Source organism: Crotalus tigris, unplaced genomic scaffold (assembly GCF_016545835.1).
Source record: "Crotalus tigris isolate CLP2741 ecotype Arizona unplaced genomic scaffold, ASM1654583v1 scf7180000024473.799607, whole genome shotgun sequence".
Taxonomy (NCBI): domain Eukaryota; kingdom Metazoa; phylum Chordata; class Lepidosauria; order Squamata; family Viperidae; genus Crotalus; species Crotalus tigris.
The window spans coordinates 659,006-671,327 of record NW_024100644.1 but is presented as its reverse complement, the minus strand read 5'-3'; the positions used below and the strand labels follow the sequence as shown (position 1 = coordinate 671,327).

General features: G+C 38.5%; 1 protein-coding gene across 1 annotated transcript; it reads left to right on the top strand.

Annotated features, from left to right (window-relative positions):
* Positions 1 to 34: 34 nt before the first annotated feature.
* On the top strand, positions 35 to 6,711 carry LOC120303652 (vomeronasal type-2 receptor 26-like). The gene is made up of 4 exons (XM_039333342.1): positions 35 to 811; positions 3,177 to 3,404; positions 4,559 to 4,685; positions 5,783 to 6,711. Exons 1-4 carry the CDS (start codon positions 35 to 37, stop codon positions 6,709 to 6,711), a joined length of 2,061 nt encoding a protein of 686 aa, XP_039189276.1.
* The last annotated feature ends 5,611 nt before the right edge of the window (positions 6,712 to 12,322 follow it).

Here is a 12,322-nt window from a genome sequence, read left to right as displayed (position 1 = left end):
CACTGTAAAACCCAAGGATCCTATTTTTTATCGCATGGTCCCAAATGATGAAAACCAGTACATGGGAATTATCCGTTTGCTTCTACACTTTGGCTGGACATGGGTGGGTCTTTTTACAGGAGATGATGATAGTGGAAAATATTTCTTGCAAAGAATGGAAGCATTGTTTTCCCAGTATCGAATCTGTTTAGCCTTCGTTCAGGTGTTTCCACGCCAAGCCCGTGTCTTGTCCAATGATGATATGGGTACAAATCTCCATGTATCTGTTATGGATCAGAGGGCCAGAGCATTTATCATCTATGGAGATACCATCAATCTTATATGGTTAATTGCCTATAATACTCTTCTAGTTTCTGATTACGCATATTTTGGGAAGGTGTGGATCATGACAGCTCAGATGGAATTTGCAGTAACAGGAGTGATCAGACGGATGGATTTTCAAATGTTCCAGGGTGCCATATCCTTCGCAATTCATTTCAAGCAACCTCAGGAATTCCAGATGTATCTTCAGAAGAAAAATCCATACAAGCCTGAAGGTGATGGTTTTGTCCAGTTGTTCTGGGAACAGGTTTTTGAATGTTCATTTCCAAATTCTGGGGAACCATTGGAGCAAGATGAACTATGTACTGGGAAGGAGAACCTGGCTAAGCCTCCTCAATCTGTTTTTGAAGTGAGAATGAATGGCCACAGCTACAGTATTTACAATGCTGTCTATGCGGTAGCCCATGCTCTTCACGCAATGCACTCATCAAAGACTAAATACAGAGTAAGAATGGGGGAGCAAAGATCTGAGATTTTGCAACCTTGGCAGGTAATATTCCCATAACAGAATGATATAACCGTGGAAGGGACCTTGGAGGTCTTCTAGTCCAGTGGTTCTCAACCTTTTTAATGTCGCGACCCCCAACCGATCATAAGTTGAGGACTACTCAACCAGTCATAAGTCGAGGACTACTCAACTGGGGCAGCACTGTTTTCAGAATGGGACTTTTGGCGGGCTCAGCAGGGCAGAGACAGAGTAAAAGCACAGCTAAGGAAAAGGGGGAAAAATGGTGGACTGCGTTATTTGGAGACACCGTGAAATAGTCGTTCGACCCCAAATGGGGTCCCGACCCACAGGTTGAGAACCACTGTTCTAGTCCAATCCCCTGCTCAGGCAGGAAACCCTGTATCATCCCAGACAAATGGTTGTCTAATCTCTGATAATTTCAATGATCCTGAAAATAAGTAGCATATCAATGTATCCAATCATCAATGAAATATACATTGATGATAAGAATTAATAGCTGCATCCTTGGGACATGTCCATTATTGCTTTCATAACAAACCAAATGCTTGCCTTATTAGAGAAAGATATTTTGATCACTAATTAATAAAGGCAGTCTTCATTAACAACCACAATTGGGACTGCAACTCGGATGTTAAGAGAACAATCAAAATGATCTTACTTCAACTTTCCTTTGCTTTACAGACTTCTGAAGGTTGTAAATATGAGAACTGGTGGCAAAGTAATTTTTTAGCATTATTGTAACTGTAAATATTTAGTAAATGAGGCAGTTGTTAATGAAGACTATAATCTGTAATCACTGTCAGCTGTCATAGATAAATATTTGTTGTCCAGCAGCAATATTTTAATGAATGGTTAAAATAGAATGTAATAGAATTGAAAATAGTGAAACAATATTTTAAAATCTTATAGAACTAGGAATAGAAAAGCAGTATAGAGAAACAGACTGAATTTATTTATTTATTTATTTATTTATGAGACTTATATACCGCTTTAAGTGCAAGCACTCTCTAAGCGGTGTACACCAATAAGCAATGAATATATATATATACATTCATATATATTTTACGTGGGAGAAAACCCGAACAACCAAAGACCTATATATATATATATATATATATATATATATATATACATTGCCCCCAACAATCTGGGTCCTCATTTTACCTACCCTGGAAGGATGGAAGGCTGAGTCAACCTTGAGCCAGTGAGATTTGAACTGCTGACCTGCTGAACACAGTCAGCTAAAGTGGCCTGCAGTACTGCACCCTAACTGCTGCGCCACCTCATTCATATATATGAATAATACAAGATAATATTAAGCCGGACTCCAAAAGGATGTAGAACAATTTGTTTGCTCTACAATAGCCAAATTTTGAGATAGATGGGTAGATGGATAGATGGATGGATGGATGGATGGATGGATAGATAGATAGATAGATAGATAGATAGATAGATAGATAGATAGATAGATAGATTCCTCCTAACTCCAATTAAAGTCCTGTGGGATTTAGTCCTGTGGCATTTATGGAGGGGAGATAGAGAGAGAGAGAATCCGTTCTTAAGGCCATAGCAGCCCATGTCAGCAGAAAACAATTATATATTAAGAACATTTCTCTAAAATATCTTATTAACAGGATGACTTTCACTTTTATAAGTTATCTGTCACTGTGTTACTGGACATCAGGAATTGGGATGAGACTTATATCTTAACTCGCAAGAGAGGATTGTCTATTTGTGAATAGAAGGGAATAACTCTTAAAATCTAAGTGAAGTATTGCATCCATTTCAATTTCTGAGACAGGGTTAGGGCTACAACCTAAATTTCTTGCCAGCTGGACTTAGCTATTTTCGTATATTGGTCCTTCCTTCCTTCCTTCCTTCCTTCCTTCCTTCCTTCCTTCCTTCCTTCCTTCCTTCCTTCCTCCCTCCCTCCCTCCCCGCCTCCCTTCTAAATTTATCATTCATCCTTTTTTGAACTTATAATTCTATAGACAGCAATGGTAACTGGGATTCATGGTATGGTGCTTGCATTTGATGATCACTGATATAACAATCACAGATAAAAGCAACAATATGTATCAGGGTCAAAGACTATCCATAAATTTAATCAAATTAAATTGCCCACAAAATTAATTAAAGTATCTACTTCATCTATACCCAAAGATGTATTAGACTTTATCCCATTGTTCAATAATAATGAAATTTTGACAGCCTAACCTGATGGTACAGAATTTGGCAATTAGAAAGAGATCTTTGAGATCATCCTAGCATACATAAAATAATCTCCTAGAATAAATTATGTTGAATTTAATTGCTTCCAACATGTCCTGAATTGACATTGTACACTTAATTTTGTTATCCCTCTACTATTTTTCCCTCCTTCCAGTTACATGCATTTCTTCAAGGGATATCATTTAACAATTCAGCAGGAGAGAACATAAATTTTAATGGAAAAAGAGAAATTGTTGCTGGATTTGATATAATGCATATGATTTTATTTGCAAATAACTCCTTCCGTAAAGTCAAAATTGGATGGTTAGAACCAATGGCTTTTGAAAGAGAACAATTCTTCATAGATGATGAAATTATTGAATGGCCAAGCTCCTTTAATCAGGTATGCATTCTTAGATTTCCTTGACAGATTTAACTTCAATAAGACAAACCATTGGTGGTTACACATTTCCTCTACTGTAAACCTTGTCCATGCCAAAAAATGTAGCAGTGGGGTCTAGGACAATTCACCATGGTTGACTTGCCCCAGTTGTCTCACTCTGGTTGTCAATGTCCAGGTTGAGTATCCAAAATAAAGTCCAGGATTTCTTTCATTTCTGAAGATCTTACTGTTTTATTGAATATATGACATGGCATAGGTGAAGGAAAACTAACTCTAAAATCCCAAGATATCTACCTAAAGCATATAACAATGACGTTCCAAGCCAAATCTCCCAGCTGTCCATATGGTGCATGTAAACCCCTTTCTGTTGTTTTGAGAACCTTCTGTTATCTTCATCCCCAAGGTTAGAATGTCCTCAAAAGGTTTCCACACGTCTGTGTTTCAGCAAATGTCTGCAAAACTGGAGAGGTTTCATTTCTCTAACTAGCCCATTCAAAGCCTCATCTCTCCCTCTCTCCCTTACTCTAATGACAAGGTGGAAACAATAAGGCACATTATGGCTGCCAAATTTTCACTGTTGACATTGGTCAATTGGCAACAGACAAATCTCCACAGGACAGCTCACTGTGGCCTACTCACCATGGGACAATTTAATGTAGGATAATTCAAGAGAGGGACAAGTGAATTGCAGCTGGTCTGGTCTTGCTTTAGGTTTGAACCTTCTCAAGTTAGAAGTCTTCAAGGCTGGGGTGAGCTGCAATTCTACTTGTCCCTCTCTTCAGTTATCCTGTGCTGAATTGTCCTCCAGCAAATTGTCCCATGGTGAGATGACCAGGATGAATTGGCCATGGTGAGTTGGCCAAGACGAGTTGTCCATTCTAGTTGCAGTGCTAGTATAAATTCAGTAATGTTATTGCTTTATTAAATATTACTATTATTTCTAGTAACAATATTTTGAAAGCAGTATATTTTTAAATAGGAACATAATACAATTTTAGTCCACTTTAAAAAACATGCTTACATTATAGTATATACTACACATATGCTCATCTATATTGACCAATTACTTATTTCCTGATTTTCAGTTGTGTATGCCCCCCACAATAACTAAATGTTATCAGCTTCCTTACAACTCTTTTGATTTTTATGGACAGGTATGTCCTATTTCTGTGTGTAGTGACTCATGCCCACCGGGGTTTCAGAAACAAAAGAAGGAAGGGCAGAAATTTTGTTGCTATGACTGTTCACCTTGTCCAGAAGGAAAGATCTCCAACAAGACAGGTAAGTGACATAGAATTGATTGATTGACTCCCCCCACAAACTCCTTTTGTTTCCCTGCATTATATTAGGCCCAACCCCCAAAATCAGCTGGGAGTTACTTTCTGGGGAGGGCTTACTTTTGGGAAAAAACAGTAAAATAGTTGTGAAAGTCACCAGATATTCTATCCATTTCTACTTAAGGAATGTTATAATCTAGTAAATTATATTGTTGGTGTTGTTGTTGTTGGGTTGTGTTTTTTTTGTAGTATTTGTTGATATTCTGATATCACTCTGAGAGTCAGTCTGGTATTCCATCACAGATCGTGGCTTGTCTTTGAAAATAAAGACAAGGAACTTTGATGGCTCCTCCATGGTATTCAACTGAGCTGTCTTAATTTGGCTTCCAATTCAATAACAAACACAGCCTAAGAGGCTCAACATACGCTTCCATTTTCTGACAGTCAGTATGATATTTTATTAGAATGGTTCCTATGTAACTGTCTGATTTGGAACAGTAACCAAAAACAATGAATAGTTAGGACTGTAGAAAAAGCAATCACAACCAGCCTGCCTTCATTGAGAATCTGTATACTGCATGAACCAAAAAAGAGGGCTCAGAAAATACTTACAGAGCCCTCATATCCTAAACATAATCTATTTCAACTTCTCCCCTCAGGATGCCGCTATAAACAATTAGACATAAATTTGGTTTTTCCCCATGCTGTCACCATCGGATTGGATTCTTATGCTTTATCAGTTGTTGTTTGTAACTTACGATCAATGATTGTAACTATGATGTATGATCTATGATCTATTACTTGCTGCTAATATATACACTGTGAGTTTATGCACTGGAGACAAATTCCTTATATGTCAAATCACAGTTGGCCAATAAATCTATTCTATTCTGTTCTGTTCTGTTCTATTCTATTCCTTATTTCTATTCTATTCCTTATTTCTATTCTATTCTATTCTATTCTATTCTATTCTATTCTATTCTATTCTATTCTATTCTATTCTTATTATGAAGTAAGCTGTTTTCATTTGGCTTCTGATCCAGTCAAAGTCTAATAGATACACTTATTTTTCTTGACAATTTTTCTCCCTTTTCTTTTCAGACACGGATGAATGTATGCAGTGCCGAGATGATCAGTATCGAAGCCAGAGCAATGACAGCTGTTTCCCCAAAATAATAACCTTTCTTTCCTATGAAGAACCATTAGGAATGGGTTTAGTCTCAATTGTCCTTTGTTTTTCACTGGTCACGGTCTTGGTGTTTATTACTTTTATTAAACACAGTGATACAGCCATAGTCAAAGCCAATAACCGAGAACTCACCTATATTCTTCTTTCCTCTCTCCTGCTCTGCTTCCTCTGCTCTCTTTTATTCCTTGGCCATCCCCACAAAGTCACTTGCCTCATTCGTCATGTTGCTTTTGGTATCATCTTTACTGTGGCAGTTTCTTGTGTGTTGGCCAAAACCATCACTGTGGTTCTTGCTTTCATGGCCACTAAACCAGGATCCAATGTGAGAAGGTGGGTGGGAAAAAGGCTGGCCAACACCATTGTCCTTTCCTGCTCTCTCATTCAAGCTGGCATTTGTACTCCATGGCTGGCCATTGCTCCTCCGTACCCCAGGTTGGATATGAAATCTCTGCCAAACAAGATAATAGCAGAATGCAATGAAGGTTCTACCTTTATGTTTTACTTTGTCTTGGGCTACATGGGACTTCTGTCCATCATCAGCTTCATAGTGGCTTTCCTGGCTAGAAATTTGCCAGATGCTTTCAATGAAGCCAAATTCATCACTTTTAGCATGCTCATGTTTTGCAGTGTTTGGCTGACTTTTATCCCAACTTATTTGAGTGCCAAAGGCAAATACATGGTAGGTGTGGAGATCTTCTCCATTTTGGCCTCTGGGACTGCACTGCTTGCCTGTATCTTTTTTCCAAAAGTTTATATTATCCTGCTGAGACCTGAGCTGAATAATAAGGAGGGATTAATAAGGACAAAGAATAAACCAGTGAAATTGCATGCTCTTATATAATGTGTGGTAAAATGACAAACAGATCAACATATTCACTTCTATGTGATTGACCCCAAGATGCTTTTCCAAAAGGCGACTGGACATCTTTGGATTTTTCCTTGAAAACATGTTGTGTCTTATCCAAGAAGCTTCTTCAATTCTTCAGATGATTGAGAATCTTCATAGATTTCTATGTGAATGATTTTTTTTCATAAATTTATATATTATATTATTGTAATTTAGTGGTATATTTTTAAGCTTTAGCACCAATATATCACTCTTCTGAGGCATTTGAAATAGTTTCAGAATAGTTTTAAATATTTTGAATAGCCTTATGAATACTGATTATTAAACAATGTTTTCCTCTCATGGCCCATCAGTTTAGTGGCCATATATTTCTTCTAAATTAGTAAATAAAATAATAAATATATTAAAGCTGGACTGGTAATAAAAGTTCCAATAGTTATTGTCTTATTGTTTTCTTAATGGGAACCACAGCTGAATTTTATACAATTTCAAAATTGAAACCTATCACTTTAAACAAATATTTAACGTTTTTGATAAAGCGGGATTTCGTTGTCAATAATTTTGGTACACATATTGAAAGAAAGATTTAAAGTAGATAATAAAACTTTTGCAATGATATAGCAGAAACCAGAATTTGGACTGTGTAAAAATGATTAATGTGTCCTGGCTAAAATGGATCAGCTTTTATTACAATTTGAAACAGAAGAACAAGTGAAAGATTCTATGACAAAATGTACTCAAAACTTTGGAGAAAATATACGGAGGAAAAAAAAGGGAAAATATGTGGTTAAGGGGATAAAAATTTCATTATGTTGCAGTTCAAAAGAGAATGCTTATAGGATTATGTACCCTCCATACATAACTCCAAAAATGTTTGAATGTAAAATATATATAAAAAGTTTATGTGGAAATAACGACTTGACTCCAGAAGTTGTGGGTACTCCAACACTGGAGATTTTTAAGAAGAAACTGGACAGCCATTTCTCTGAGATGGTATGGGGTCTCCTGCTTGAGCAGGGAGTTGGACTAGATGACCTCCAAAGTCCATTCCAGCTCTGTTATTCTGTAACATGGACAACATGAAAAATCATTTTATCATGCCTAGCAGATTTGTTAAAAAAATGTCAAAAATTTCTGGATTCAAATATATAATTATACAAAGGATTTTAAAGATCAACATACAACTGAAACTAGTTGGGAAATATTAAAAAATAGAAAAAAACCCATGGAAGATTATTTTTGTATATGAATATTGCTGTAAAACTATTGTATGTGCAAACACAGAAAGACTCTGAAATACCCACAATGATGGGTATTTGATTAGTGAAGATGATGAAATGATTAGTGAAGATGACCAAAAAAGAAGTGCTGGCAAAGACTGGAGAAAGACAACAGCTACTTTCATTTATAAGTGACTGGTTTTGTTTGCTAGAATGCAGTGTTTGCCTTTTGCCAAATGTAATGTGATACATTCAGGCCCAAAAGTTCTCTTTTGGTCTCATCCATCAAGAAACTATTCTTCCAATAGCTCTTATGGAACACCTATCTTACTATATAGCACTAATTTATTCCCCTTTCTACAGTATCTCCTTAATTCTGTTGGTGCATTGGGAAACTTTCTCTCTGTGATGATTCCGCCTTCATTCATCCCTACATCCCACAATGCATCCTGAATATACAAAGGTACAGGTGGCCTCACTCTTTTGTTTTCTCCATAAGCCATGACAATGATAGATAAGAAATTGAATACTGCATCCAGTTTTGATCACCACAATGTGAAAAAGTTGTTAAGACTCTAGAAAGAGCAACAAAGATGATTAGGGGACTGGAGGCTAAAACATATAAGGAACGTATGCAGGAACTGGGTATGTCTATTTTAATGAAAAGAAGGACTAGGGGAGAAACAAAAGTAGTGTTCCAATATTTAAGGGACTGCCACAAAGAAGAGGGGCTCAACTTATTTTCCAAAGCACCTGAAGGCAGGACAAGAAGCAAAGGATGGAAACCAATCAAGGAGAGAAACAATCTAGAGCAGCGGTTCTCAACCTGTGGGTCAGGATCCCATTTGGGGTCGAATGACCACTTCATGGGGGTCGCCAAACAATGCAGTCTGCCATTTTTTCCACCATTTCCCCCCCCCCTTTTCCTTAGCTCTGCTACTCCCTCTTATTCTATTGCCTTTCAAAAGCCAATAGAATAAACTCTCTTGAACAGAGTCTAATTCTATTGGCCTTCAAAAGCCAATAGGAATTGTCCAGGGCTGTCTCTGCCCTGCTGAGCCTGCCAAAAGCCCCAGTCTGCAAACGGTGCTACAAGGGGAACAGTCTGAAGAGCTTCCCTCCCTGCTGAGCAACTAAAAAGTAAGTAAAAGAGGGCCAGGGGTGGGAGGTGGGAGGCCAGTGGGCGCAGGGATGGTTGCTGGCGCGCGTGGGGGCCTGGCAGGTGCCTTACCTGCCTTGGGCTGGGCCAGCTGGTGGCCCAGCCAGTGGTCGGCCTGCGCCGCCGCTGCCATGGCTGCCCGGGAGCGCCTGAGCCTGCCAGCCACTGCCCCGAATGGGTGGCGGCCAAGGTAAGCCTAGCGGGGTAGCAGCGGGCACAGGAAGGGTTGCTGGCATGTGTGGCGCCCGGCGGGTGCCTTACCTTCCTTGGGCTGGGCCAGCTGGTGGCCCAACCGGTGGTCGCCCTGCCTGACATGGCTGCCCGGGAGCGCCTGGGCCTGCCTGTCACTGCCCCTTGCCGGCTATGCCTCAGCCGGTGCAGGGGACAGACCCACGCATACGCGGCGCTCCCAGGCCGGTAGTCCTCGACTTACAACTGGGGTCGCGGCTATTAAAAGGTTGAGAACCACTGATCTAGAGCTAAGGAGAAACTTCCTGACAGTGAGAACAATTAACCAGTGGAATGACTTGCCTCCAGAAGTTATGGATGCTCCATCACTGGAGGGTTTTAAGGATAGATTGGACAACCACTTGTCTGAAATAGTATAGGGTCTCCTGCCTGAGCAGGGGATTGGACTAGAAGGCTTCCAAGGTCCCTTCCAAGCCTGTTATTCTGTTATTCTGAATTAGATTGACCTAACTTCATATTATTTAGATCAATATTTCTATTCTTTGTTGAAATTATTAAATCTAAATTTTGATCTATTTGAAGACATGTCAAGGAACGCATTCTAGTATTATTCCTGTTTGAAGAAAATCAAAGTTTCAAACTCAGTTCTCTTATTAGATATAAGACCAGAAGAAACTGTTCCAACTCATTGTGGGACATAAGGATCAGCAGTATTGACTTAGCATTTCCCTTCAGGTTCAGAGTTGTTTACCTTGGTCCAACTGCACCCATGGGCTATGCTATTCTGTTCATATTTAATCAATGTGATCCACTTGGAGCCCATCTCTGACTGGTGTCCCATTAGGGAGGCCATCAAGGACAACACACACACAAAAAGAACATCTGCTTACAATGTGTTATCCCTAATACACAGCAGAGTTAATTGTTTCTCTTATAATTGCTGTATACTTATAATTAGTTTCATTGATCAGACCTTCAACGATTATCCACAAGATAACAAGACAGAAATCAGTATGTGATGTGCAGTTGAGAAAGAGTTTATAATATACAAGTATTCTTCAACTGGTTTCATGGAAAAGAGGCAAGCCCAGGCTCTGTCCATGTGAACCTATCCAATTCTCCACTGTTTTGGACAGAAATGGCTTCAGATCATTAAACTGCTTTGTGGAGTTTTTAAAATTTCTTTCTGTGTTGGTTGTGCCATGTGTTATTGAGATACGTTGCTGCTTTCTCTTTAAAACAGGTGACAAAGCAGAAATCAGATGCAGAAGACTCTTTTCTCCAGGAAAACACATCTGCAGGGATGGTGAAATTCCTGGCACTGTTCCTTTTTCTATCCGTTGAAGAGTGCCAAAGAGTGACCACAAAGTGCCCTCAAACCCATTTCTTCACTGTTCCTCATGACTGGTATCAGCCAGGGACACTTCTCATTGGTGGGATGGCATCTCAAGTCATTTATGTATTTAATGAAGTTTCCTTCAAAAATATCCCTTCACAAGATATTGGCTTTGATCTTCCAGTGTAAGACACTCAACCTTCCCTTCTTAAATCAAGTACTACTCAACTCCTAGAAATAGTCATGTATAGTAAATAAAAATGTAAAACATGTTATTTCTCCCATCCCTGTTACAGGGTATCTTCAGGTGGTCTTATTTCCATCGATGTCATTTTTCTAGACTGCTGACAGTCACCTACTACTTCGATATAAACTTTAGTCTCTTGCTATTATTCCTTCTTTTCTTTTTTGAAAAACATTAATTCAATGTTATCTTCACCTTGTTGCACATGCAGTATTGTGTTGAATTGCAGAGAAAGTGAGGAGTTTTGTTAAATTGGAGAAAGCAGTGTTCCATGGCTGGGAAGACTATATGAAACCTGGAAATATGGATGAAAAAGACTTTAAAATTGACATAGACTAAAAAAGAATGGAACAGAACAGAATAGAACAGAATTCTTTATTGGCTAAGTATGATTGAATGCACAAGGAATTTGTCTCCTGTGCATAATTTGCCTCTCAGTGTATAAGCAAGCCACAAGTGTTAAGATAGATTAGCAGGAACTTAATTAGTTAAGACTGACTAGCAACCAGACTATTTCATGCTTTTCTCTATGTAGAAATTAACAAGTTATTCTATTCTATTCTATTCTATTCTATTCTATTCTGGATAAAGAGAGAAAGGGAGAGAAGGAGAACATTAAAAATTGTGATATAGACACATTTTTCTTTTAGAACTGTTTCCTATAGCTTAATAATAATAGGGCATGATTTAGTTTTTGGAAAGTCATTGACTACAGGATTGGAAAATCTTTTCCCTGAGAATTGCTCATTTGGTTTGTGTGTTCAGGAAAGACTTTCAATATCACATGCATTAAGGTTGGAGGTATTTCACTGATTTCTAAATATTGGTTCCTACTCAGTTGAATTTCATAATGCATATATTGAAAGCACTCTCAGTTTATCTGCTCCCCTCTTTTCCATCCATTAAGATGGAAACTAATCAAGGAGAAAACCTACCTAGAACTAAGGAGAAATTTCCTGACACTTAGAATCATTAATCGATAGAACGACTTGCCTCCAGAAGTTGTGGTTGCTCCAACACTGGAGGTTTTTAAGAAGAGACTGGACAGCCATTTGTCTGGGATGGTATAGGGTTTCCTGCCTGAGCAGGGGGCTGGACTAAAAGACCTCCAAAGTCCCTTCCAACTCTGTTATTCTGTTAGTCTTAACCTTAATTCATCTTCATAATTCTGATCACATTGCATCAGCCCAAGAGTTGTGCTGGTCACGATGATTAATTTCATATGTAAAAGGCCTTGCAACTCTATTTGCAGGATGCTGACCAAGTTCTACCAGAATTCTTTGGCTTTGGCATTTGCTGTAAATACAATCATCAAATCACCAACAATTTTGCCAAATATCACAGTGGGATTCCACATCTATGACACCTACTATGATCAGAGGATGACCTATTACAATCTTCTCAATTTGCTCTTTAAATTGCACCATTTTCTTCCTAATTATGCATGTGGACTCCCT